The 25,976-nt window shown below is 38.3% G+C and overlaps 1 protein-coding gene across 24 annotated transcripts in view; it reads left to right on the plus strand.

The window, feature by feature from the left end:
• The window catches only part of TCF4 (transcription factor 4), a 344,143-nt gene that overhangs the window by 116,916 nt on the left and 201,251 nt on the right, over positions 1–25,976 (plus strand). For all 24 annotated transcript variants that reach the window (XR_004970074.1, XR_004970073.1, XM_036323265.1 and 21 more), the window contains 2 exons: positions 5,570–5,631; positions 9,216–9,312. Coding sequence is in view for 22 of the 24 variants with exons in the window: in XM_036323265.1 (XP_036179158.1) it covers positions 5,570–5,631; positions 9,216–9,312 (159 nt within the window). In the remaining 2 variants the exon portion in view is untranslated. Of the gene's footprint in view, positions 1–5,569; positions 5,632–9,215; positions 9,313–25,976 lie in introns of those variants that run through there.

The raw sequence follows: 25,976 nt of genomic DNA on the forward strand, positions 1-25,976 counted from the left end.
CTTTTGACAGCATATCAGTTATATAGCACACAGAAATATGTTGAAATGGTGAGGCGGAAAGAGGATATTCTAAAAGTAAATTAAGGTTCAAAACATCTAATGGTTACTGGATTTTCACTGTGATTGTGCTATAGAAGTTCATGGAGGAGGTGAGATGTGTTTATTCTGAGTATATTGGCTTTTCTAAAATGCAGGAGAATATTTGAAAGTTTCTGTCCTATTAAGCAGAACTAGTGGTCATTAAAAGTGAGAGTGAGGTTTCCTTGACTAGGTCACCATTTTACATATTTATGTGGTTTAATTGTCTTAGATTTTGAGTAGTATTAGTAAATTAGGCTCTCATGGCAGATACTGGTTCCTGAGTATTTACTATGGGCCAGGTACTTCTAAAATTAGTAGGAGGCACAGATGTACGCAGCCCGTGAGTCTCCATGATGATGGGAGGACATTTACTAGTGTCTGTTGTTTCAGACCCTAGAGCTGGTTTATGCCGAGTTGCTACTAAAATCCAGGCCTCCATCTCAACTGCCAGTGCTATGTTTTCTGATATTTGTCTGGTCCATCGGACAGTTTTGATCTCCTGGAAATTTGAGAAATCAAACCATCAGTTTAATGAATGTAGGTGAGAAATCATAGAAATGAAAAATTATGTCTGTATCTTTTCTCTAAATGCAGTGTTCTCCCTTCACCTCACTTTGGTGTTTGGATGCTGAAATGTCAGCCATGTGAGAGGGGGCTTATGCATAACTCCTCAAATAAATACAATGAAAATTTGTGGATTGCCAGGCTGCCTCCTAAAGCAACTGTCCATACCAAGAAAGTTACCATATCTGTGCTAGATTAGGGTAAAAAAAAAAAAAAATCTTGCACATTTGAGTCCATTTCAGTCTGTGGAAGAAAAATTTATTTCATCCACTTGCTTTTCTCCTTTCTGTTCTGTTGCCTAGGACTAGGTTATTGTCTCTCTATTATTTATTCTCATTTTGGATAGAGGTGGCAACAGAACAGGGATGCTCATTGTGAATCTTGTTTCGCTCTTTGCTTTGCCTACTCAGTAGCCTCTAGGACAGCCGTGGGCAAACTACGGCCCTCGGCCCGTTTGAAATGAATAAAACTAAAAAAAAAAAAAAAAAAGACCGTACCCTTTTATGCAATGATGTTTACTTTGAATTTATATTAGTTCACACAAACACTCCATGCTTTTGTTCCGGCCCTCCGGTCCAGTTTAAGAACCCATTGTGGCCCTCGAGTCATAAAGTTTGCCCACCCCTGCTCTAGGATAATGACCCCTTCTCCAGTCCATTGTAGTGTACATTTTGATAAGCTCACTACCCCTCTGGCTTTATTGTCCTCCTTTTGTTTTCTAGTCTCTTGATTTCTTTTAATATTTACTTTATATATTTATTGTTGTATATAATTCTGTAATCTTTTGTGAACACAGAATGGGCATAAACATCCAAATGAATACATTTTATCTGCTGGGGGGAGTGACTGAAGGTAACATTCATTGGAGCTGGTCCTGTAGAGATCTGTAGTTCTCATCAAGAGGGTATTTTTTATGGTGGAGAAAAACACTTACTGTTTTTTTGCATTGACAGCACCTGTGTTGGCCATCTCTGCCATTTATTGTCATTTAAGCCTAAGTTTTCTCATATATAAAACTAGAGACCTGATTCACCAAATTCGTGCAAGGGACTTGGCTCCTGTGTTGGCGGCGGCTGACTCTGCCTCACCGTGGCTTCATCGGGAAGGTTGTCCAGAAGGACATCCGGTCTAATTATCATATCACGCTTTTATTATTATAGATGGTTATACTATTAGTGCACTGAAGTGCTTAGCACAGTGTCTGACACATATTTAAGCTCACTAAATGTTAGCTGCTGGTATTTTTTTTTTTGAGAGATGAACAGTTCAGGCAAAAGGAATAGAGGTACAGAAACACGGAGGCATACAAATGTGGGTGCGATGTTCAGATATACCAATAGGGAGTAAGCAGTGACCAAGGGTAGGCCATGTGTGGGGCTTACATAAAGAGTGAGTCTGGGCAAGAACCGCTGGGATGCAGATGTGATGGGGGTGTGTATTGAATGCTGCAGAATCCTGCAGCCTAGGCAGGGATTTAAAGAGAGGGAGTGAGTCAGGCAACTGTTGGTGTGGGGCATGCATCTGTCTTGACTTTCCAATAGAGTAGGCTGGTGGATCTCGAATACCTGTGTACATGAAAATTACTTGGGGACCTTGTTAAAAACACAGTGTTTTTCCCCGACCCTGATCCTGTTCCCAGAGATCCAGACTCACTAGGTCTGCCTTGGACCCTAAGATGCTACTCTTTGATGAGCACACCAGGTGATTCAGATGCACAGTGGTCCTCAGATGCACTTTGAGAGTGCTGGAGTAGTTGTTGAGGGAATACATGCCAATGTACCAGCAGGTCTGATGAAACTCAGTGGGAGGGAAGATAGAAACAAAAAACATAAAAGTAGCATGTTTACATTCATTATGAGTTACAAATATCCATGTTCTAGCCTTGTGTTTTCTTGCTATAGATGATTGAGCACCAGTTATACAGATATAGTTTCAAAGATAAAATCTAATCAACAATCATATGATTGTTCTCTTAGGATTTGGAGAGCTAGGAATTCCTCCCTATCTTCTAGATCTAGCAGGAGGGCAAGGGACAGCAAAACCTGTTAAAAAGAGAGCAGTAACAAGGAGGAAGGCACATAGCATGAGGTCAGGAAATGAGAAAGGTGGAAATGGGAAAGGATGGCAAAAGAGCAGAAAGATTTGATTGGTTGAGAATCTATTTGTAAAGGAACCCAGCCAGTATTTAACCTGTTTTGAAAAAACTAAACGTGCAGCATTTTTAATTAGTGGATTGCTCGATTTTAAAATTGCCCAATTGGGAATACTCAAGTTTTGATGTGTTTTATCTGCCTGCTAATTAGCAGACTGCATGGTTGACCATCATTTTCCCTTTATTTTTGTGGATAGAACATGTATATGAAGGTCTCTTGCAACACTACAGCTCAAGTCTGGATTAAAAATGCATGTCACTCTGCATTAGTAAGAGTTCGTACTAAATTATAAATCAAATTCTAGTATATCTGTTCTCCAACTCAATTCTCTCTTTTTTGCTCTTTAATATGATTTTTCCTCTAGCACAAGACTTCTCTATCCTGGCACAATTGACATTTGGGACTAGAACATTTTTGTTGTGGGGGATTGTTCTGTGTATCCGTAGGATGCTTAGCAGCATCCTGGTTTCTACCGACTAGATGCTAGTACACCCTCTCCCCTCATCCCCCCGAAGCTGGGATGACTCAGAATCTATCTGGACATTGCCAGATGTCCTCTGGGGACCAGACTTGCCCCTGGTGGAGAACTGCTAGCCTGGCATTACTATGGTCTTATTTCCTCCTCTCTGCTTACTTTTTTTGTTGTGTTGTTAATCCTCACCCGAGTATATTTTTCCATTGATTTTTAGAGAGTGGAAGGGAGGGGGAAAAACGAGAGAGAGGGAGAGAGAGAGAGAGAGAGAGAGAGAGAGAAACATAGATGTAAGAGAGACTTATCGATTGGTTGCTTTCCGCACACTCCTTGACCAGGGCTGGGGATGGAGCCTGCAACCATGAACCCAGGACCCTTCAGTCTGCAGGTGAATGTTCTCTCTATCCACTGAGCAAAGCCAGCTAGGCTCTGCCTACTTTTTATGTTTAAAACCTTTTTTAAAAACTGAAAAGATAGAGTGTCTCTGAACAATATGACAGCATCTTATGGTAGAGATAGGGATTCATCCCTTTTCTTTCATTATTTGTTGGCCAAATTTAAGAGCAGAAGTTTCTCCAATTAGTCCGAACTGACTATTTCAGGTAAAAAGGAAGTTAAGATGTGCCAGACTTCTGAAAAGCTGAAATGTTCGAGAGATTTTTGTCACAGTGTTTTTTTGTTTGTTTTTGCTGAAAATATTTGCTTTTTGCTTAAGGATGAAGTGCAAAACTTATTCATGTGAGAATCCAGAGGGTTCTAAGTAATTTCTTCATGTACTTCAGTTCCGCATACACAGGATAGGCCAGGAGGCTGGGTTGTTAAACAGCAAATTTGGAGAAAGTATTGCACCTTTTATCCAGATTGGACACATGCCCCAGAGCTTTCTTGACATTCCTTAAAACTCACAGTCCCTGATTTTACCTGTCCACAGGGGGCGTCTATTTGCTGTTGCATTATCTTCTGAAGCACCAAAAGAAAAAAGAAAAAGGAACCAAAATAATTTGTTTAAGAAAGAAAGAATTCAAGTTTAGTGCTAATAGTTGTTTTTTATTGTTGTTCTATTCCATCTCATAAGGTATTCTAAAACAATGTGTACTCCACTGTACCCCCAAAATAAGTCAATTAATTATACTATGACTGCTTTTGCTGATAATAAAATAGCAGTAATAGAAGGAATGACAGTAGTGCAGAAAGAGAATAAACAATATCACTGAAATGTTAGGAAACACAATAAATGGGATTATGTCTGCTGAACCAAAGTTTCACACCTCCTCCTCCAATGCTGTCAGAGGAAGTTTGTGATGGCCATCTGTTATCAACCGTGATCAAAATAATAGAACAGCGGAACTTTTTATGCTTCTAAGGGGCCTTTCATCAAAAATCTCAAAGCTGCTTCTAAATATAGAGTGACTGATCTCTAAAATTTTAAACCACTTTTATGTTTTAAGCAATTAATATGATAACTTAGTTTTTATATTCTCCATCCTGAGTACTTGTCACTTGAGCATTCAGCAACTGGTCAGCATTAGAACGTTGCTGCTGCAGATTTTAGAAGAATGCCAACTTTTCCCGTAGTTCAAGTAGGTCACTCCACTGTCATTTATCAAAGTAAAACTTGGACAACTTTAATTTCCACATCTCAATGCCCAGATTAAGGATTGTAGACCAACTGGCCAACTCTATTTAAAAAAAAAAAAAAGACTGAGACAATGTTGTCTCAACTTTAAAAGCAAAATCCTGATGCCCATATAGTGCACTGGTAGAAATAGATGACCAACTTCTTTTTTGTCGTGTGTATGTTGCTGCATGTCTGTTGTTTGGTGTGACAAGCGGGGCTAGAGACCAGAGTATTCAGGAGCATTATGGCATGGATGCTGCCAGTGTTAGTATGAATATTTACCTGAATTTAGCTTTGTTTTGTTTTTTTTTGTTTTGTTTTGTTTTTTTTTACTAAGGTTGTGCTAGTGTATTTACACTTATTTTGTCCTAAAGATTTAAATAAAACATGCAGCGCAGTTTCATGCCTATAAAAGTCGAGGCTATGAAACACTGTGAAAGATGGAAGTACTTTTTATGCTCATACCTCTGGTTCCTGAGGGTCCAGTTCACTTTTTTGCTGTGAATTTAAATGAGTTAATTTAAGTAGATGGGTCAGAAGCCACTATCATTGTGGTAGCCCTGTGCCTGATTCTTAATTAAAGGCAACAGGAGATTAATTTGAAACATTAATTTAAAAGTGCATACACAAAAAGAAAGAATTATTGCAAGAAAGCCTAAAGAACTTTTCTCTTGTCCCTAGATGTAGAAGACAGAAGTAGCTCAGGGTCCTGGGGGAATGGAGGACATCCAAGCCCGTCCAGGGTAAGTATATCTAATCTCTTCTCCCACATCCAGACACCCCGCATATGTAAATTGACAGAGCGAAGGTGAGTTTCTCTCAAGCACACACACAACTGCACAGATATATATTCGCACTAAGTTTAATGAGGATCAGCTTGTGTTTGGATTTTTTTTTTCATTCTCTTATTGGATGCTGTTATTGAATTTGACACCTGTTCTACTTCTGCTAACCAGAAGAAAAATCCTTCATTAAATATTTGCCCTTACTTTGCCAGTTATTGATCTAGTATTATAGAAAGTTATTTTTTGTAGCTGGCACAACTTTGGAAAAAAATCCTAGTACTGTATCTCTGTAATATATTGGTGTAAATAGACTACTGAATAATTCTGAAGATGTAGTGTGAAGGACTAGCCTATCAATATACTCTACATAATAAATCTGTGTTGATTTCACTTTGTGAACATGTTATTATTCCACCAGTAGTGCCTTTGGTCACCAGTGAGATTCATTCATTTGTTTGGTCTCAGATTTTTGCTATTCTTTTTCATGGATTTCCTCCATTATTAATTGGTTGTGAGTTTTGATGTAACGGAATGGCCATGGAATGGGAGGGAAAGGAGTGGTTAGGTCATGCATGTTTTTGTATGTGTATGGCTTTGGGCATGTCATTTCACCTCTTTGCTCTTCATTTTCCTAATTGATAAAATGAAGAAGTAGAACCAGAGGGTCTTTTATGTTCCTTCCAACTTATATAATCTGACTTCACCTGAATCGTTTCTAGGCTCTGTAGAATCCATGCCCGCTTTTATAGTATGCATATCATGCCCCAAATTAAAAAAAGACTTAGAGCCCATAGCTGAGCAACCATCTGTACCTCCCCCAACCAGCTATATAGACGAAGCATTCCGCAGGGAGCATTTTGCTCTAAGTATTCACATAAATTTGGGGGAGGGGGAGTGGTCTCTGTTTTGGCATAAGAGGCAAGGAAGGTAGGTAATCAAGCTGTCAAAATGAGGACAATTCAGCAAGCCGTAGTTACTCATTCCTACCCATCCTTTGGCCTTGTCGTTCTCACTCTAGTCTTCAAGGTATAGCAGGGTCTCTAAGCTTACCAGTAACTTTATTCAGCCCTTGTACCAGCTGTTGAGTTTGACATTCTAATGCATTATATGGTTGGGTTGAGGAAATCTTTCCTCCTCCTCATGTTACAGTCTGCACTTGCAGAAATAAATCCATTCTCCTTGACAGCAAGTGTAGGAGATGACAGTGCTTCCCTCCATTGTTTAGTTCATTCAGACTTACTTAATTTCTTACTATTTCTCAGTTTAATACACACAGTACTTTTAATTATATTTCTGAGAACAAGATCCGGTTAGGATCATCCTGAATTTTATTTAGTGTTCATTAACTGTTCTGCCATTCTTTTCAGGGAATACGTTGGTGAATAATTTGAATCAATATTTTGCTATTTATATTTTCTAAATCCAGGGAGTTTGAATGAGAAAGTTATTGTGGCTGACTTGTATCCTTGCAGCCTAAGTCTATCTCATCTTAAAATGGCGATACTATCAGCTACCTTGCAGTACTATGCAGAGTTTTAAATTAGATAATGTATGTTAAGCTTTTAGAATACTTTTTAGGGTAGGGACCCTTCATAATAACCAGTATTATGCTTGGTAAAGAATGAGTGAGTGTAAAACCCATACTGGGTATGTGGCATCTTTCTCTGCACTGACGTAGTCACAGCGTCAGATTACAGCATCATTTAATTAATTTCTATAAATGAGGGAAGGCAATTGAGAATGGGTTTGTTTGGAACTTTAAGGGTTCCAGTTATTCTCTAGTGAGCTGACGTTCATTTTCATTTTTCATACAGTATCTGTCATTTTTATGTGAGCATATTCTGCCCTTTGGCTAACTTGCCAACTGACACCTCTGAGTAAATTTGACTTAGTCGTTATGGGCAGTGCAACCTGCTGAACAAAATGACATTTTTTTTTCTTTTCCTTTTGGGCTATTTAATGCACCTTTGTAGATTGAAATTTGAACCATATAATATACAAGTACATGCTTTGCTTTCATATATGTTATCAATTCCTCCACGAAAAGTAAGTGACTCGGCAGTTTAGAAACATTATTTTAATTTTAAATTCCCATTAAAACAATGAGTTGACCTTAATAATGACAAAGTTAATGTCTGCTTTAAAACCATTTTTTTTGTGGTACACTTTGTCCAAACCCAGAAGTACTCATTTATGCAAATTTGTGATGTTCATTCATAGTCATCTATCTAATAAAGAGGGAATATGCTAATTAACCCTCATGCTGTCGCAAAGATGGTGGCGCCCACGGCCAATAAGGAGGGAATATGCTAATTGACTGCCCCACCCTCAAATATGGCAGTGCCCACAGTCATAAGATAGCCAGCAGGAGAGGGCAGTTGTGGGCAATCAGACCAGCAGGGGAAGGCAGTTAGGGGTGACCAGGCCAGCAGGGGAGGGTGGTTGGGGGTGACCAAGCCTGCAGGGGAGGGTGGTTGGGGTCAACCAGGCCTTCAGGGGAGGACAGTTGGGAGGGACCAGGGCTGTAGGGGAAGGCAATTAGGGGCAACCAGGCTGGCAGGGGAGGGTAGTTAGGGGCGACCGGGCCGGCAGGGGAGGGCAGTTGGGGGGAGACCAGGCTGGCAGGGGAGGGCAGTTGGGGGTGACCAGGCTGGCAGGGGAGGGCAGTTAGGGGTAATCGGGCCGGCAGGGGAGCAGTTAGGCATCAATTAGGCTGGCAGGGGAGTGGTTAGGGGGTGATCAAGCTGGCAGGAAGAAGCTGTTAGGGGCAATCAGACAGGCAGGCAGGTGAATGGTTGGGAGCCAGCAGTTCCGGATTGTGAGAGAGGGATGTCTGACTGCCGGTAGTCAGACATCCCCCGAGGGGTCCCAGAATGGAGAGGGTGCAGGCTAGGCTGAGGGACACCCCCCCTCCCCCCACCCTCCACCCCCCAGTGCATGAATTTCATGCGCTGGGCCTCTAGTATTATAATAATTTTAATATTCTATGTGTAATTACTTGTGGAATGATCCAGTTCTCTTACAACCACAATAACAACCTATAACCAAACATTGCAATTTCAATATCATAAAAAACCATGTGTTGCTTTTTCAAAGCCTCTACCTGGATCTTTCAAAAGCTATTGATTACAGGCTGTGGGTATTTTCTCTTATAGTACAGCCTTGCTTTTTTCAGAAAAACAATGTGGGCCTATCAAAATAATAACGTAATATTTACAATATATTTTATGTCAGGTGTTTTGTAGGCATTATTTCATTTAACCACTTCAACAATTTCATGCAAGTTGGTTCAATTATTATTGTTTCCTAGATTTCACAACAATTATGAAGAAAATTTGAACTCTGCAGACTCTAGAGCCCTCTCTTAACTACTGTACCTGTGAAAATTCAGGTTCCTTATAATGAGGTTCCTGGGTCAGAATGATGGACTTTTAATTGCTTTGGGTCAGAGAGGACTCACTAGTGGGCAATTTATGTGCTGATTTTTGTTCATGTAAAATTGAATTAGATAATGTATGTAAATGCTGTTATTTTATTTACAGAACTATGGAGATGGGACTCCCTATGACCACATGACCAGCAGGGACCTTGGGTCACATGACAATCTCTCTCCACCTTTTGTCAATTCCAGAATACAAAGTAAGACAAATTTTAAATTAACGTGGCTTTTTTGAATGAATGTTTTACCATGGAAGGGAGAACAAAAACCCAGACAGATGTTCTGTTTTTAGGAAATTGGATTTTTAGTCAGTTCTCTGTAGTAATTTTAAATTGGAGGGAAATATTGATAGTCTGTGCTTGGTAATAACACATGAAGAACTAAGTTTCCCTACTATGTGGAATTACAGAATTTCATGGAATCTACATGGAACATTTTGTCTTCCTTAGATACTAAGCATTTATCACAATTTCAGTGATGCAATAGTACTTGTCTAAGTAAAGGTTAATGAGATAAAAAGTGGTGAATACTTAAAATAAAAATGTATTTGTGCCTGCTCATTGGCAATGAGATATCGTCAGTATTAACTGTGAATTTTTATTAATAAGGTTATGGAAACCCCTTTAATAATTCATATAGGTTTATTATGTTTAAGTCAAAGTAGTGCCTTCAAGTTGAATTGTAAAATCTCATTGTGTGTTTATCAGGAGGTAAACTACAGTGCTAGTGGTCTAGGCAGGCATCATCCTACTTCACTGAGAACAAGCTATGTGTTGTTTGAGACAGTCTGCGAGCTTCTTGCATGCCCTTTCTACTGGTTAGTATAGTTTTCTGCTTTTACTACCCTGTGGGATGTTTGTTTAACAGCAGTACCTTAAGCAATGAAAAGATAATTCATAATGGCTTAAAAGGTCTCAATAGCTGGTTACTTTATTTATGATTGAAAAAATAATATTTGTTCTAGTAAAATGTGAGTTTTTAACAATGTTAGTAAATCTCTCAACTTGGCCAATTTTTTTTTTGAGAATCCTCAATAAATGAAGTTGAATTTCTTAATGCAAGAAAAACATACAGCCATACTTACATCATTCTGAAACCATAATTGCAAATGCTTTTAAAGAATGTCTCTATTTTTAAGCCTTGTATAGTTACTTGTTATTGAAGGGGGGGGTAGATAGTCCTTGAATCTGTCTTTACCCCACCCCCTCAAATCACATTAAATTCATCTGAGGAATTTCAGATATTTATCATAAAATAGACAAAGCAGAGAAATACTAGCAATTTATTTTTAATGGGTAATATATGTTGTGCCCTTACGTGTCATCCCAACTTTGAGAGTCACAGCATTCTCTTTGATTATAGGTTGTTATTCTGTTTGTGCTTTTTTTACTTTAAAATGGTAAGTATATATGTATATGTTTCAACTTTATAGCTAAAACAGGAATCCCAGTTTTTCATCCATTGTTGATAGGAAGGTACAACACATTTTCTGTTTTCAGGATGCACAGATGCAGATGGCTAGCTAGTTATCAACTTAAAAGTGAAAAAACAACTTTAGACACTTCAATGACAGTAGTAATAATTTTAAATTCTAATGCCATTGCTTCTCTTTTCATCCTCACCCAACTTCATAAAATAGAAAAAAAATAATTTGAAAATAAAAATCTTGAGAAGTAGCACTTGAAGAGTATATTAAAGAACTTCCTTAGTAGGTTCTAAAACTGTCCAAGGTAAAGTAAGTAAAATAGAATAAATAAATTATGATTTCTATTTAGAAATTCATGTACTATACATTAAAAAAGTTTTCCTAAAGAACAATTTGATAAATTAATATTATAGAATATGTCAAGCGATACAAAGATAGTAAGTAATTATTGTTCCTTTGTCCTATGGGCAACTGTTTTAACAACCAAATTCATTTTTCAACCCAAATAATATTTAAAATATAAGCGGGATGATTGTGTAGAGCTAGAAGGGAGAGTTCTTTTCACTTAGCTGTTGTTTAAGCTGAAAGTCATGTCAGCTGTGTTCTTTTATCCCTTCTGCCCTCCTTCCCATTAAACTCTTAAATATGGAGGCCAAGACAGTCTCCTGCATTGTGATAGGAAATGCTACTATGTCCGGAGGCTCCCACCCACTGTTCCCAATGAAAGGCCTTCTCTGTTAGATAAGCTGTCTGGTCTGAAACATGGCTCTTTATTGTTTACAAACTGCTACATTTTCCACCTCAAGCAGATTTTTGCACAGAAAAGAATTGTGCTTGGGCTAAATGGTTTATCTGACATTAACGGTGCAGTGTCAGACTGGGGTCAGGGAAGTCACCCTCAGAGTGAGAGGGCATGGTGCAGTGTGCAAAAAAGGAAAAAGAGAGAAAAAGACATTTAAATAACTATGAAGTGCCTTGCATTTTTAGTTTGGAAAAGAATTTTTAAGAAATAGTTTTAGAGAACTGACTACGATGCTACATTAAAAACTCTTCCCACCCTTATAATTTCTCACATCCCAAACGCCTTCTTGACTGGCTTGAATATCTCAGAGCCGGATTCGGGAACAAAGATTCTCATTGATTTTGCTCAAGCTGCTGTTTATTTAAAATGAAACCATTTTGAGATGAGTGATGCTTGGTGTTAAGTTGCATCTTAACAAAGAGAAGGTAGGTCATTTTCAAGAAATTAAAGAGAATTAGCTTACAAAGAGAGACAAAAACACAAAATAAGATCTATTAGCGTAGAGAAGAACAATTTAAACTCATAGAATATATGGTATATTCTAAACTATTCTTTGTGTGCAAGTCCACACTCTGTGTTATGCTCTTTGTGGAAGTTTTCATTCTATCAAAAGAAGGTATTAGATTTTAATATAAGTATTTGACAATATTCCTGTATCCATTCTTAGAATGTTTAGTTTTCATTAATTACAAAGATTTCTTTACATGTCAGAGACTTAATTCTACTATGATGTCACATTAGAGTAAAAGCTATAGCATCAGAAATAAATCAGCCACTTTATTGGACCAGATTCTCTATTGTCAAATCAATCAAGCCTATAACTGAATTAGGCGTCTGCTACAGAAATAAGTGACACTAATTTTACGGGAAAGAGTTATTAACTCTAGATGACCTGATTCTTTTTTTTTTTTGTAAACTGTTCACTTAGTGAAATTTAGTTTATTACAAGTAAAGAAAAAAGTAATGAACCACTTTCTTCTTTCGGGGGTGAATGAATATTACATATATTGTTCTTTATGGCAATCCACTATTTTGGAGAAATGATGCAGGAATTGGTAACATTTGCTCATAAACTCTTTTATGCTAATAAAACACTTTATTACAATTCTGAACTTTGATATTTTACACGAATGGTTTTGAATAAATGTTACAGTTTTTGTAATATAATACTTATGTTTGGCAGCAAAATAATAAAATTCGATTTACTTGTGTATCTCATTTATGAAAAATGGGTCATAATTTATAAGATTAATAGAGTGACTCCATTAATTTACTCTTTTAGAAATAAGCTTTCATGTCTGAATATAGTGCCCTATTTAATAGTTTATGAATCCCTGAAGTAAAAATAAACAAATGAACAGAAGAGCACTTATTATGCTAGAAGAATTAATGATATTTCTTGGTTTATAACCAAGTTTGCACTCTGTAATTTGAGTTGCCATACAGAGTTTTGGAAGTTGATATTGTGTACATCCTTTAAAGAACATAATTAAAGCAGATAAAACAGCAAGCCCCTAAATTTGTTCTTTGCAAAAATAAGTGTGCATGGCTTTTTGTTTTTCCTTCGGTGTGAGTGAGTGTGGAGGAGTTGAGAGGTTTAAACATCAAGTCACAGAGTTGACTGCCTGCATTGATCAATTGATGGACTCTTATACCTGGCATTTCCTGAGTCCCCGGCTCATTGCTTTCATTTGGTCAGTTTGCATTTTTAGTATGTTTCAATTTCTGTGTCCTTTTTTGTACTGAAGAGAAAGCAAATCTCTTCTTCCTTATGACTACTTGTGATTATTAATGGCTAGAGGCCCGGTGCACAAATTCATGCACCAGTGGGGTCCCTCGGCCTGGCCTGCGGGATTGGGCCAAAACTGGCTCTCTAACATCCCCTGAGGGGTCCCAGATTGTGAGAGGGTGCAGGCCAGGTCAAGGGACCCCACCGGTGCATGATCAGGGTTGGGGAGGGACGCGGGAGGTTGGCCAGGCAGGGAGGGCTCCAGGGCATGTCTGGTCTGTTTCACTCAGTCTGGATCTGCTGGACGCCAGTAGCAAGCTAACCTACCCTTCAGAGTGTCTGCCCCCTGGTGGTCAGTGCACATCATAGCAACTGATCGACCGGTAGACTGTCTGCCTCCTGGTGGTCAATGTATATCATAGCGATTGATCGACTGGTCAACTCTCTGCCCCCTGGTGGTCAGTGCAAGTCATAGCGAGCGGTTGAGCAGCCTTAGCATATCATTAGCATGTTACGCTTTGATTGGTTGAACGGATGACCGGACACTTAGCATATTAGGCTTTTATTATATAGGATAATACTGTACACCTGACCATTGGAAACTTGTTTGCTGTAGTTTTAAGTAGTTAGATGAAACCTATATAGATGGTCAGTGGGTGGCTTTCAGAATAAGTTCCTCGGACCAAGAGGCAGTGGGTCTGAGTCTTGTTTTTAAGAGAACTGTATGCTATGGAATAGTTTGAAATTCCTGGCAAGAACTATATGCAGAGAGTACGTATTTTTAAAACTTTACTGTTTGTTTTATTTTTGCCAGCATTAAACTTTTGTAGGTAATTATTTGTCCAAATATTTTTGCAGTAGTATACAATATATTTTCCAGCTAAAACTTTTTGATCTAAGGAAGGATCTTAGGATGCATTTTCCTTCTATTGTTCCAGAGCCTTAATTGAAAACCAGATTGTTTGAGTGAACAAGTTGCCAATAAGATTATAGACATGCATTTGGTAACTGCAGGATGTGAAAAGTGATACTTTTGTACGGTTGGGTGCAGCTTAGTTCAACATCAGCTGCTGTGTTTTTACATGTCCCCTTGTGAATGGTTCGGTTTCCTTATTGTGGTATTTGGTTCTCAGCCCACTAATGGTACTCTCTCTATCCGTGCACTAAGTAATTTCCCACTATAGAGGCACTGGTTTCTAAACTAGCTCAGTGGAACATTTTACTGCAGGAACAGATCTAGGTTTCAGGCACAACTGAAGAAAGCTGCTGGCTTATAGGATGACCTTTGAATCTCATCTGGGTTAGCGGTTGATATTTTGATTTGGTTACTGTGGTCATATTGTGACAGCTGCTAGCGCATTATAATTCGGTTCCACTGCTCCGTTTGCCTAGCAGGAATATTTAGGTTTGTATTACTTCAAAGTGTTTATGGCTACCCCGAGTTTAGCCCAGCATAAAGGTGAAGTGTTGTGAGTTTTTTCAAATCCCAGTGGCAGAGGCTAGTGGCACAGTCTTGTAAAACGGCAAATGTGAGTAGATGCTAATACAGGGAGTGTTTCTTTTCCTGTAAAACTGGCACTACCCAATGATGAGGCTCTTATAGGAAAGCTGTTTTGAAAACTTTAACCTACAAAGGAAAAGAATGACCATAGTTTTTTTCAAAAGCATTGGTAAGATTTAACTTGACCTCTTGGTTAGATTTCTTTTTCCATGCAGGAATATAAATATTGAAAATAAAAAACCTGTGCAATAATGGCAATTACTGGATGTTCGAAAGTGCCAGAGGTCAAATAATATTTTAGTAACTTCATGAAATGGAATTGTGAATATAGATGTCAGCTTTAGAAATTTCAGTTCACACTGAAAGTATTCTGAAGTTAGGGAGTGATATCTTGCAAGTCCATTGGTAAAGGCCTGTCTGTGCATTTTCACTGTCTTTTTTTAAGGATGCTTTTTAGCTTGAGGTTATCTTGAAATTATCTGTTATCTGTTGGACTGATAATGTAGCAAGCAATTTCTGAGCGAAGAAATGTTTAAAGTGGCCTTATTTTTTGTTAGTTTTTTGTTTGTATGGGAGTTTTCTTATTTTAATATGTTAAATTTAAAATGCCTTTCCAAAATAGTAAAAATAAGACCATTTTTAAGTGTCATCCTGTTAACATGGATGACTTTATTAATGCTAACTTTGAGCTAAGTTTGGGACTCAGAACAACTTTTCTCTTCTCTGTTTTGCTACAAATGCCTATGGGTCCCCAGTCAGCCACTTTTCAGGTCTTTAAATTAATTGTGGAACAGACCCATTGATTGATCTTTTAGGTGTGCCGTTTTATCTTTATACTGTGTTTTATCTTTAGAGGTGTTGATCATTCTTTCTAATCCATTTGTCTCTGTTTTACCTTCAGGTAATTTCACTAGTGATATATTTTCCAAATGTAGTTTTTTGGTTTTTTTTAAAATATATTTTATTGATTTTTTACAGAGAGGAAGGGAGAGAGAGAGAGAGTTAGAAACATCGATGAGAGCGAAACATCGATCAGCTGCCTCCTGCACACTCCCTACCGGGGATGTGCCTGCAACCAAGGTACATGCCCTTGACCGGAATCGAACCTGGGACCCTTGAGTCTGCAGGTCGACGCTCTATCCACTGAGCCAAACCGGTCAGGGCCCAAATGTAGTTTTTAAAGCATGATTCAAATGGATATTTCTTTTCTACCTTAACTCATTCCAACTCTGTAGTTAAGGGATTTAATTGATTGAGGATATGATAACAACCTGTTAAGTCACATCACCAGGAGAAAAGTGTTATGCATGGACCAGCCTTTGGCACAGAGCTGTAGGAACTCCGTAAATGGCTGTTGAATGGTGTCATTCATGAATAAAGCAGGAATAAGATTATCTATATCTATATCTATCTATCTATCTATCTATCTATCTATCTATCTATCTATATATTAAACCCTTAGTGAAAAGTCATAAATTTAAGTCGGGCTTACATGTTACAGTATCAGGATAAAACCCTAAACCAGAGCCAGCTATAGAAATTTATTCTATGGTATTGTATCCTTGACTGGACAGAATTTTCCCTATTGTCAGGAAACAGACCATATTACAGTGTGATAGATTTCAGTTTTCAGTAAACACACCACAGATTATCTTACTTATAAGAGGAAATAAGTAAAATCAATATTTATTAAAAGTGTACTGAAAAAGTTGTGTCTCCAGTATTCAGATAAGATAAACTTATTTCCTCTTGTCAAATTAATAACGGTTTCTATTCCTCTTTCACTGGTCTCATTTCCTTTCCATTCAGCTCCCTACTCTAGGGTATAGCACATTTAATGTTATGATAGACATTTTTATAGTCGAAATAGATGGACTAAACCAGGTTTTATAAAATTTAGAAGAACTGGTGCCAGAAAAATGTTACTTGAAACTGCAGTTAACAGATAAGTATAGATCTTCTAAATACCAGAGGAAGAGTTCTCACATAGAAACGTAGTGACCCTAAGAGAAAATCAACCATTTTAGATTCCAGTAAAAGTAAAAAGCAGTTTCTATCAGGGAGGAATGCTTTTGCTTGGAAGTAATGGAAAATGCGACGAGCAGTGGCTTCAGAATACTTGTTCTCGTACTAGGAGTCTGGGGGCCAGCCTCTTTTGGAATTGGTTTGCAGCCCAGTGAGGGCAGGGTTGGTGTCTCTGCGGTTCTTTTGTCCTTTTCCTCATTGTCTCGGGATGACCATCACAGCTTCAGTGCCCAAGCTTGACACCGAAAGAAGTAGGGAAAGGTGAGTCCAGCCAGGGCCATCCGCAGCTGCAGAGTTTGGATGGGGGTGTGGGAACCTACACAATAGCCTCTGGCACAACCAATGGAAAGAGACAGGAAATGAGCCTGTGTATAGGGCTTAGCAACTTAAGGGTTTATTTAGTTTCTGTTAAGAGAAAGTATATAATTTTCAATGTAACAGTTTTAAAAATTAAGAACAGGGTTCAAGCTTTCATGTAATAAGCAAAATATAAAAATGGGTCTCAACTCTACATTCTGGCCAGCAAATTAGAGAGAAAGTCATAAAAAATGAATGGAGTAGAAAAAAAGGTATTGAAATGAGGAGCAAAGAGAAAGTACAGGCATGAGAGTCACGCATGAGCAGGAGTCTGAGGCGTGCTGTCCTCATTTCATTGTCAAGGCCTTTGCCTTCGTTGTCCTCATCACCTTGAGGTAGGCAGCACCTAGCCAGAGTCAACCTCTTAACATCCCAATCACTAGAACCTTCACTTTTAGGTCTCCCGTTTGAATTCCTGCCATGTTATCCAGATCATGCGGGCAGCAGGCCCATAGCTCCAGCCCCCAGTCCCCTCAGTAGCCTTTGGCATAGCCTTAGGTCAGTGCCCACCCCCACAGTCTCCTACAGCAGCCATCGGAGCAGGGCTGGAGTGACAGACAGCCATTGTTCCCTTGCACCACTGCCAAATAGTCTCCCAGGAACTTATTTCCAACAACCTGCCATATTATCCTGAAGCACTAGACAAGAATGCCCACTGACTGGGGCAAAAAAGCCCTCAATTTTGTTTTAATATGTACACAATTATGTTTGTTGTTCTTTAATGTGGAGGATTGGTGTGGCCAAAAAACGACATTTAATTTTAGTCAACATGCCAAGACTGCATGAAATTGTGGTGAGAGCTGAATCCAACTTTTGGCCAGAAGTTCCCCACCTCTGCTGCACACAGTCATGTATGATTCAGGCCACTGAGAACATAGGCAGGGCATCTATCATTAAAGGTAAGCTAACTGCGAAATAAAATGTGCTATTTTTATTTAATAATAAAGTTTTTTCTCTATGTTTTTCATTGGAACAATGGTTTCTTTGAATTTTGCATAAGCTTGACACTTAAAATATGCCTGTGATAGATAGCATTAAGCAGTGAACACAATTCTTGACTGGATCCTTGGACAAGGGATTAAACACTACATTTCTCAAACCTCTCATTGGCCATCAGCTCCAGGAGACACATCAGTGCAGTTACAGGGTCTGTGAACCTAAAGTCTAAGAAAGAATGTATCTTTCTTCAGTGCTCTATTGACCTTCAATACAAATAAGTCTGTTTTCTTTGCTCACATCATAATGTGCATGAGGACTAAAGAAGCAAGGGAACACAGTTGTTAGCACTACAAGTCTTGCGAGGCATCATGAAATAAAGGACTAGCTAGGGGTCACTGTGGTCTTAGACTTGGCTTTTTCACCTCAAGGTGACTGGGACTTTGAATAAATTTCTCATGAGCCCCAACTTTCACATTTCTAAGATGAAGATAGTGGTATCTGCCACACCTACCCCCCATAATCACTGTGAGCAGTGTAATAAAGTGATAGACATTGAAATAACTGCTCTTCTCTGTGACTATAATCTTATGGAACTGCAAAGTTGCACATTGGTACTCTGTCTCTTTGGTCTGTAATTAATTTTAAAAATCTATATTCGTTGTGCCTTGGGTGATAGCAGTTTTAAAACACCTTACTTTCTAATGAGATTGGAACAGAAGGCAAGAACAGGTGGAGATAGTATAGAATATTCAGTTCTCTAAACGTCAAGACCAAATGGAAAGATTTCTTTTTCAGCCAAAACAGTAATCCTATAAAATAAGTACCTCTTTTGGGACAACTATGTTGAATTCAGATGTGTCCCTTTGTGAAATATTTTCCTCCAGCGATCTTTTGCTCCAACTTAAATGTTCTCAGGTTTCATTGTTCACTTGGCTAAAAACACCTTGGTGTGGTGCTCGAGTGGTGACAAGTTGAGCTTTTTCTGCCTGCATTGTAGGTCTTCTGAATAATGGAGTAACCATCAGGTGGGATGCTTTTCATCAACGAGATACTATTACACACCTTCCATGTTCTCAGGAAGGTGCTGGAGACAGTCTTCCATTTCAGTCCATTCTTCTCCAGAGACACTTGGCAAAGGATGTTGCCTCTGTATGTGATTAGTTTTTATTCCCTTCACTCGCAAAGATTTCTGAGTCTTTCCTAAGTAACTGTGTATAATTTTTTAGTAGAAAGAAGTATTTAGTGCAGAGGTCCTCAAACTTTTTAAACAGGGGGCCAGTTCACTGTCCCTCAGACATTCCACACATGCGCACTGCGGGCCCGGGACGAGTCGGCTGCTAAGCAGGACAGGCAGCGGCTGCAAAAACAACCAGCGGGCCAGATAAATGTTTTCGGCGGACCGCATGTGGCCCGCGGGCCGTAGTTTGAGGACCCCTGATTTAGTGGATGCCATTTTATTTCCTTTTGCAGAATATCAGGCCTGTTGACCAACAGTTGCAAAATTTAGGGAGCATAGATTGGGATTAAGTTAATTTTATTCCTAAACACTTAATAGATAGAGCCCAAACGTTTTTCATCTTCTCAATGATTTTTTATTAATTAATCCTCAGTTCCTTGACACATGTTTATTAATAGGAAAAACTGTAAGGAAGCTTCACTTTAAATTGGTATAAAATATAGCTGGCTATTTTGTTTATGTTTAAAATAAAACATTTAGAACTCTCCTATAGATTGGAAACCCCACTAAAGCCCTAGTATGGGGTAAGTGGAGGATGGTGAGCTGAGCAAGGGTTGTTTTCAGCTGGGTGTTAGCTTGACCTTGGGCAAATATTAGTGCTTCCTTGGAATTTCTCATCTGAGTAGTTGCTCTGTGTTTAAATGAAGGCACTTAAATTCAGTTACTGTGAATTATTATTATTGTATCTACTTTTATTTTATCTAGACTGTTCTGTTTATTGCATCTGACCAGTTTGGCAAAAGTGTTATGCAAACTTGAGAATCACGTAGCGAGTTTTGGCAAAAAGTGGAAGTGATTAATTAAATGCTACCCCCTCATGGGCCATATAAAAGCTGAATGAAATAGACAGTGTAATATCTGATAACATTTGGTGGCGAAAGTGGAGACAAAAGAAGAGAAGGATGAGAGAGAAAGAGACACACAAAAAAGCTAATTTTACAATGTTCTGATCACAAAGTATGATTTTCTGGCATTGTATTATCACATTAAAGTGGCTGCCTTAGTCTGAAATTACTATGTTACTAATTGCTCTTGCCTTTTCCTCACCGTGGCTATTCAGACCAAGCTGTACTCTTAACAGTTCAGTAACCAAATCTGAATGCTTTGGATGCAAGCATAAACTCTTTATGTGTAACTGATTGTACTTAATTAGGCAATACCAAATCATGGAGGAACGTTTATTGGTGACTCTGTCTCCTTCAGAACTTTCTGAGCAATTGGAAATGAGCCTAATAACCATATTTTTGGAAGCCTTAAACATTGGTCTCCTGACAGGATCAAATTCATACTTTATATTGCATGTGGTTGTTTTTTTCTTCATTGTGGAGTTTCCCTTTTCCTTATTTATCCATGATCTCACAAATATTATTTGGAAATTGAGATGCAGCGAGCATAGAATACTTTAAATACGTTGGCAGACCACTATTATAGCTGTAGCCAACCTTTGTTAGGCATCGTAGTAACTAGTTAAGGGTAAATACGGACCTACTGAACAGTAGTGTGCTGAGTAATCTTTTGGTGAAACAAGCCATTTTTCACTTTACCCCGGTTTCCTTATTTCTGTTACTGACCTAATCCATGGAGATGTGGTCGGTGGGGAAAGAGATCTTTGAAATTTTTTGTTACTTCAAAAATAAAATGGTTCTAAATATGTATAATTTTGTAATTGCACTTTCCATTCCATGCAAACTTTATATATATATATATATATATATATATATATATATATGTATAGTTTGAACACCAAATTGGAAATAAAAGAGAAGAAAGCAACCTTGCTCACAGTCTTTTAAAGGCATTTTAACAGTTAATGAGATTTTGCCCCGTATCCTCATGAGTTTCATTTAGTTCTGAAATAAAAATTTACGGCTGTTCTCTCAGCTGAGCTGATACAAGTGTAAGGGCGGAATTGACTTCACACCTGCTCTAGCATAAAAAGAAGCCTCTCTGTGACTTCTTTAAACTATTCACAGAGCAGAATAAGAAGGAGAACTCACTATTCCTACAATTGTAACCAAACAGTAATGCAAACAAGAAGGCAGCTGCTCTATAAATGAGCTCTAACGTGCTGATATTGTCCACACCTAGATGCCCTCCTGAAGTTACCTGTGTTCCTCAAGGTAGAATGTGGTTGTAGAAATGTAGTTGGTTGCAAAGGCAGTGGATCAACATTAACACTGGCAAGTGTACATGTGGGAAAATCTTTACATTTGCTAGGCCATTTAGCTGTTCAAGTCATGGTCCGTTAGTCAGGCAAAGTACAATGGCTTTTCTGAGTGCTTTAGTTAAGGGGCAGGATGTGTAAAGTACTGTACACTTAGGTGGATAATTAATAATTAGTGTAGGCTTGGAAGGCTGTAATATAATACATAAATTTCAGCACCTGTTAAAGTTTTATCAGACCAGGTCACCTTTTCTTACAATGAAGGGGTATTCCTCCCTATAGAAAAAGAAAGTGCTCCCAGTACACGGGAAAATAATGATGACTAAGGGAGGGCAGGTCTTCATAGAAAACCCTGTTTCTATGGTCATTGTGATTAGGCAGCACATTTTAGCGGTCAAATTTAAATAGCATTCCTATACAATACTGTTTTGTATGAGTGTGACTGCAGATGACAAACTGTTTTGGTGAATTCTAGTAGTTGGAGACTTAACTTGCCAGAGAAGCTCCCGCCATTTGCATTCCCACATTAGCCCCCACAAAACAATGGGGGTTGTTCATTTCATAACTTCATTGCAAGTAAATGTTCAGAGGGAGACACTTTTCCAGAGGCGAGCTGGACGGGGTAGAAAAGATAAGATAGAAATCCTCAGCCCAGTTTTCGGCTTGGCTGTATCCTGAGCAGTTTTTATACCACATGTCTTAGCTGTCTTGATTTTTAAGGAGAGGAAGTGCTCCCTTACAGCAGCGAGGAAAAGGGCAATCATATGGTACTCAGTATATGTATTTTTTAAACCATCTATTTGTACTAGAAGCTAACCAAATGATAAACTTCAACACTCAAATTAAATTAATTTTTGGTTCATTCTTTCATTCATCCAACAAATACTTATGGAAGTCTGTGCCACACAGGTCCCCTATTAAGTAACCAGATAGTGACATGCTACTTTTCTTGCCTTCAGCATAGCCCGTAGTCTAAGGAAGGAAACAGATTGGTATTAGATAATTATAAGTCAGGGCATTAGTGAAGTAATCGATATATGCACAGGGTGCTATTGGATTATACATCTGGGCTACGAGCCATCAGCTTCCTCATAATAATGGCTAAAATGTGTTGGTGCTCACTGAGTACTTGTTATCTGCTAAGTACTTACACATATTATCTTGTTTGCTTCTTACAATAAACCTCTTTGATAGGTATTGCCATTCCCATTTACAGGGGACAATTGAGGATCAGAGAGATCAGGTTTTCTGGTGGTGTGTAGCAGAGTCCAGATTCGAACCTATATCTGCTGAACTCCAAAGCTCTTGTTCCTAACCACCCTGCACTGCCTCACTTGTAGAGAATTTGGAAAGAACTCCCAGAGGTACAATCTCAGTCAAGCATGTGTTCAGCTACAGCTAATAAAATACCTGATAATAGCAGGTTAGTCAAGTAAGGGTGGTTTTTCATCCCCTCATTTAAGGGGATGTCTGGCGGTAGCAGCTCATCTGTATGGATTCAGCACCTCAGTGTTGCCATCTTTCCTTTCTGATCTCCTCAGCATACTGATTTTTATTCTTTAGCTTTTAGGGTGTGTAATGTGGGAAGAAGAGTAGGGTTATGGGGGATTAAGATTGTAAATTCAGTTTTGGGAAATAATGAATTATTGAGATGTCTGTGGGTGGATTGATTTGTGGTTCTGGGCTGCAGATTTGGCATGCAGCATTCCATATTTGGTAACAGAAGTCATGGGAATGGATAACAAAAAGAGGGGAAACTGATCTTATTTTCCGATTAATTATTTTTTTCTGAAATATCTTAAATTGATCTGTCTCATCGTTTTCTTCCCTATGAATTTGGCATAAAAAAAAACTCTGGATAATTCATGATTTGGTCACATAATTGTTTTCAGTGTTTTATTTAATCACTCATCCTTAATATGCTATTTTAAAATTCTTTTTATCTTCCTCCCTCCCTCCCTACTTCCTGTCACTAAAATTGGCTAAAATGAAACTTGTTTCAGAGCAATGGTTCTTCTGTGACCAATGGAAGAGACAAATGCGATTCTTATTTTTGAGTTGTGTTATTAGTCAAATTTTTTAGGTAATAAATAGGATATGATGATAAATAAAATTGCTCTTGACTGGCTACATTGTTGGGCAATGTAAGAAAAGAACTCAAATCAAATAAACAACAACAATAACTAAAATCTTAAAATTACCTGGACAAAAGTCCTAGGTATCCTTTCACTTACACATACTTTTAAGACAGAAATTACAAGGCAAGTCAGATGTTAAATTATAAGTGATAAAGGTTAAACGAAAATGTGCATAACACTAAAGATAAATTTAGAGGGAATTATTTCCTTTAGAGAGGGTTTGCTAAAGGATGACTTTAGATTTAGTGTGTGAAAATTAGGATCATGACAACTTTTCAGGAACACAGTTCTGTGACAAAAAGGCCCCTGAAGAGTCATGTGTGAACTCTTAAAGAAGTTTTAAGGATGGGATCCTTCCGTAGAATATTCAGCTGGAAGCTAGGCCTTTTCAAAGAAAGAGAATGGGTTAGCATCCAGCAGCCTGTTTTATAACCAAGCAATGGGACCTCATACAAGGTCTAGGTTGACCAAGCCAAGGTTTGGTCATATTCACAAAAGCACAAATGATACATAATAAAAGTCAACCTATAATGGTTTATCACACCAGTGTGCAGAACTTCTGTAGACTCAGGCTGCAAATGTCCCTCCATACACCTAGCTTCTGTTCTGGTCATTTCCTCCTGTGTAGATTTTGATCTGGTGCTATCGGGAGAGGGAAGGCAGCCATTGTGAGAGTGGAATTTTCAGTTTCACTATATCTGATTATTTGTAAGGCATGAGAGGTGGTTTGTTGGATAGGGAACATTCAAATTTTGTCTGAAGCTTATTGCTACTGCTGTATCTCAAATGAGCTTAGACTGGTGGTAATGGCCAGAAACTGGGGGGGGGGGGGGGGGGGGGGGGCTGTAGAATTTATTCAACTATTTCCCTTTTCTAAACCAAAGTAAGATTATATTTTTCACTTTCATAGACAGACAAATTAAGGTCTTTAAAACCTACTGCCCCCCGCCCCTCCTTTTTCTTTTTTCAGATAACCTGTGGCAAATAGCTTATTGGTTTTCTGTAGAACTGCCTTGTTTTAAAAATCAAATTGATGAACAACTTGATTCTGCCTGCAGAGCAAAGCTATCTGCCTTTTGAGAAAATCTAGATGGCTAAATTGAAAGCACGTTCTGCACATGGTTTAGCAGTTAGTAGCCTGGAAAATGACCCAATAGCCAAGATAGTTTTTTTTTTTTTTTAATCTTCCTTGTAAGTGCTTGTTTAAAGTTTAAGCCGGTAATTGACTATTTTCTACATTGTTCATTGTTAATTATTTTCAGGCTATTATAGTTTGATAAATACATTGCTTGCTAAGTTGAGTCAGTGGAGAAACATTAGTGCTATAAGACAATCCAGTTAAATATGGTGCTCCAAAGCATTACCAATTAGGCCAGATCACCATGATTCCTAGTGATCCTAGGAAAGTCACTTCTATTTGTGCAAATTTTCATGTGTTTAAAGTGGGTATGATGCCGTGCTGGTTTGTTATTGGTGTTGTTTTTTGATAAAAGGGCAGAACATAAAAAGACACCATGCTGGGGCCTGCTGAACAGTTTCTACTGGTTGGCGGCTACATTATTCAATATTATTATTTAGCTCCCTCAGTCTTTTCCACATCAGAGGGGCAAAATCCTTACTATTTCGCACTTAATATCATATTTATCAGCTGGTATCTGCCAGAGAGCTCAAGCTGTTCTATTTTTCATATACATATATGTTTGTATTGATTTCAGAGAGGAAGGGAGAGGAGAGAGAGTTAGAAACATCAATGATGAGAGAGGATCGTTGATTGGCTGCCTCCTGCACGCCCCACACTGGGGATCAAGCCTGCAACCTGGGCATGTGCCCTGACTGGGAATCGAACTGTGACCTCTAGGTTCATAGGTGGATGCGCAACTACTGAGCCATATTGGCCAGGCTCAAGCTGTTCTATTTTGTATAGTTTATATTTCAGAAATTTTAACACATGCAATAGATGGGCATGATAAGCACTGATTAGCATTCATTCCTTAATTTTTTAGTTTAGAAGAAATGGACCTTACTTGAAATTACAGGTACAAGCTAATACTGGCTAATGATTAAAGGTTACAAAAATTATAATGGAAAATGAGTTAAATTTTGTCTATTAGGTAGGTAGTAAGTACCATTAGAATATGGATATGATGGAAAAAACAATAACGTAGATAAAATGTGGTTTATCTGTGTATGATATAGAAAGAAAAATAATGGATGGGAATGTACTGAATGTAGCTTAAGCTATTTATCATTATGTGCCAGGAAACTTACATAAAACTACTCTTGATTAAGTTTTATGTGAAACAAAGGGTATGATTGGAAGTGTAGAATTGGAGCGTATTTTAGGAGCATGATGACAATCCAGCTAAAGGCTTTAGCAAGTCTGTGGTTGAACTAGAGAAGGAAAAGAAAGAGCTGGGATTTGTTATGCAAATTTGCAACACATGTAGGAGTTGGACCTAATGGATTGTTGCACTAGATTTGGTCATCAAATGATGCTTTTCATAGCAAATATTATCTGAGCCATTAATCTAAACATTGAAAAATGC

Source organism: Myotis myotis, unplaced genomic scaffold (genome assembly GCF_014108235.1).
Source record: "Myotis myotis isolate mMyoMyo1 unplaced genomic scaffold, mMyoMyo1.p scaffold_m19_p_9, whole genome shotgun sequence".
Lineage (NCBI taxonomy): Eukaryota > Metazoa > Chordata > Mammalia > Chiroptera > Vespertilionidae > Myotis > Myotis myotis.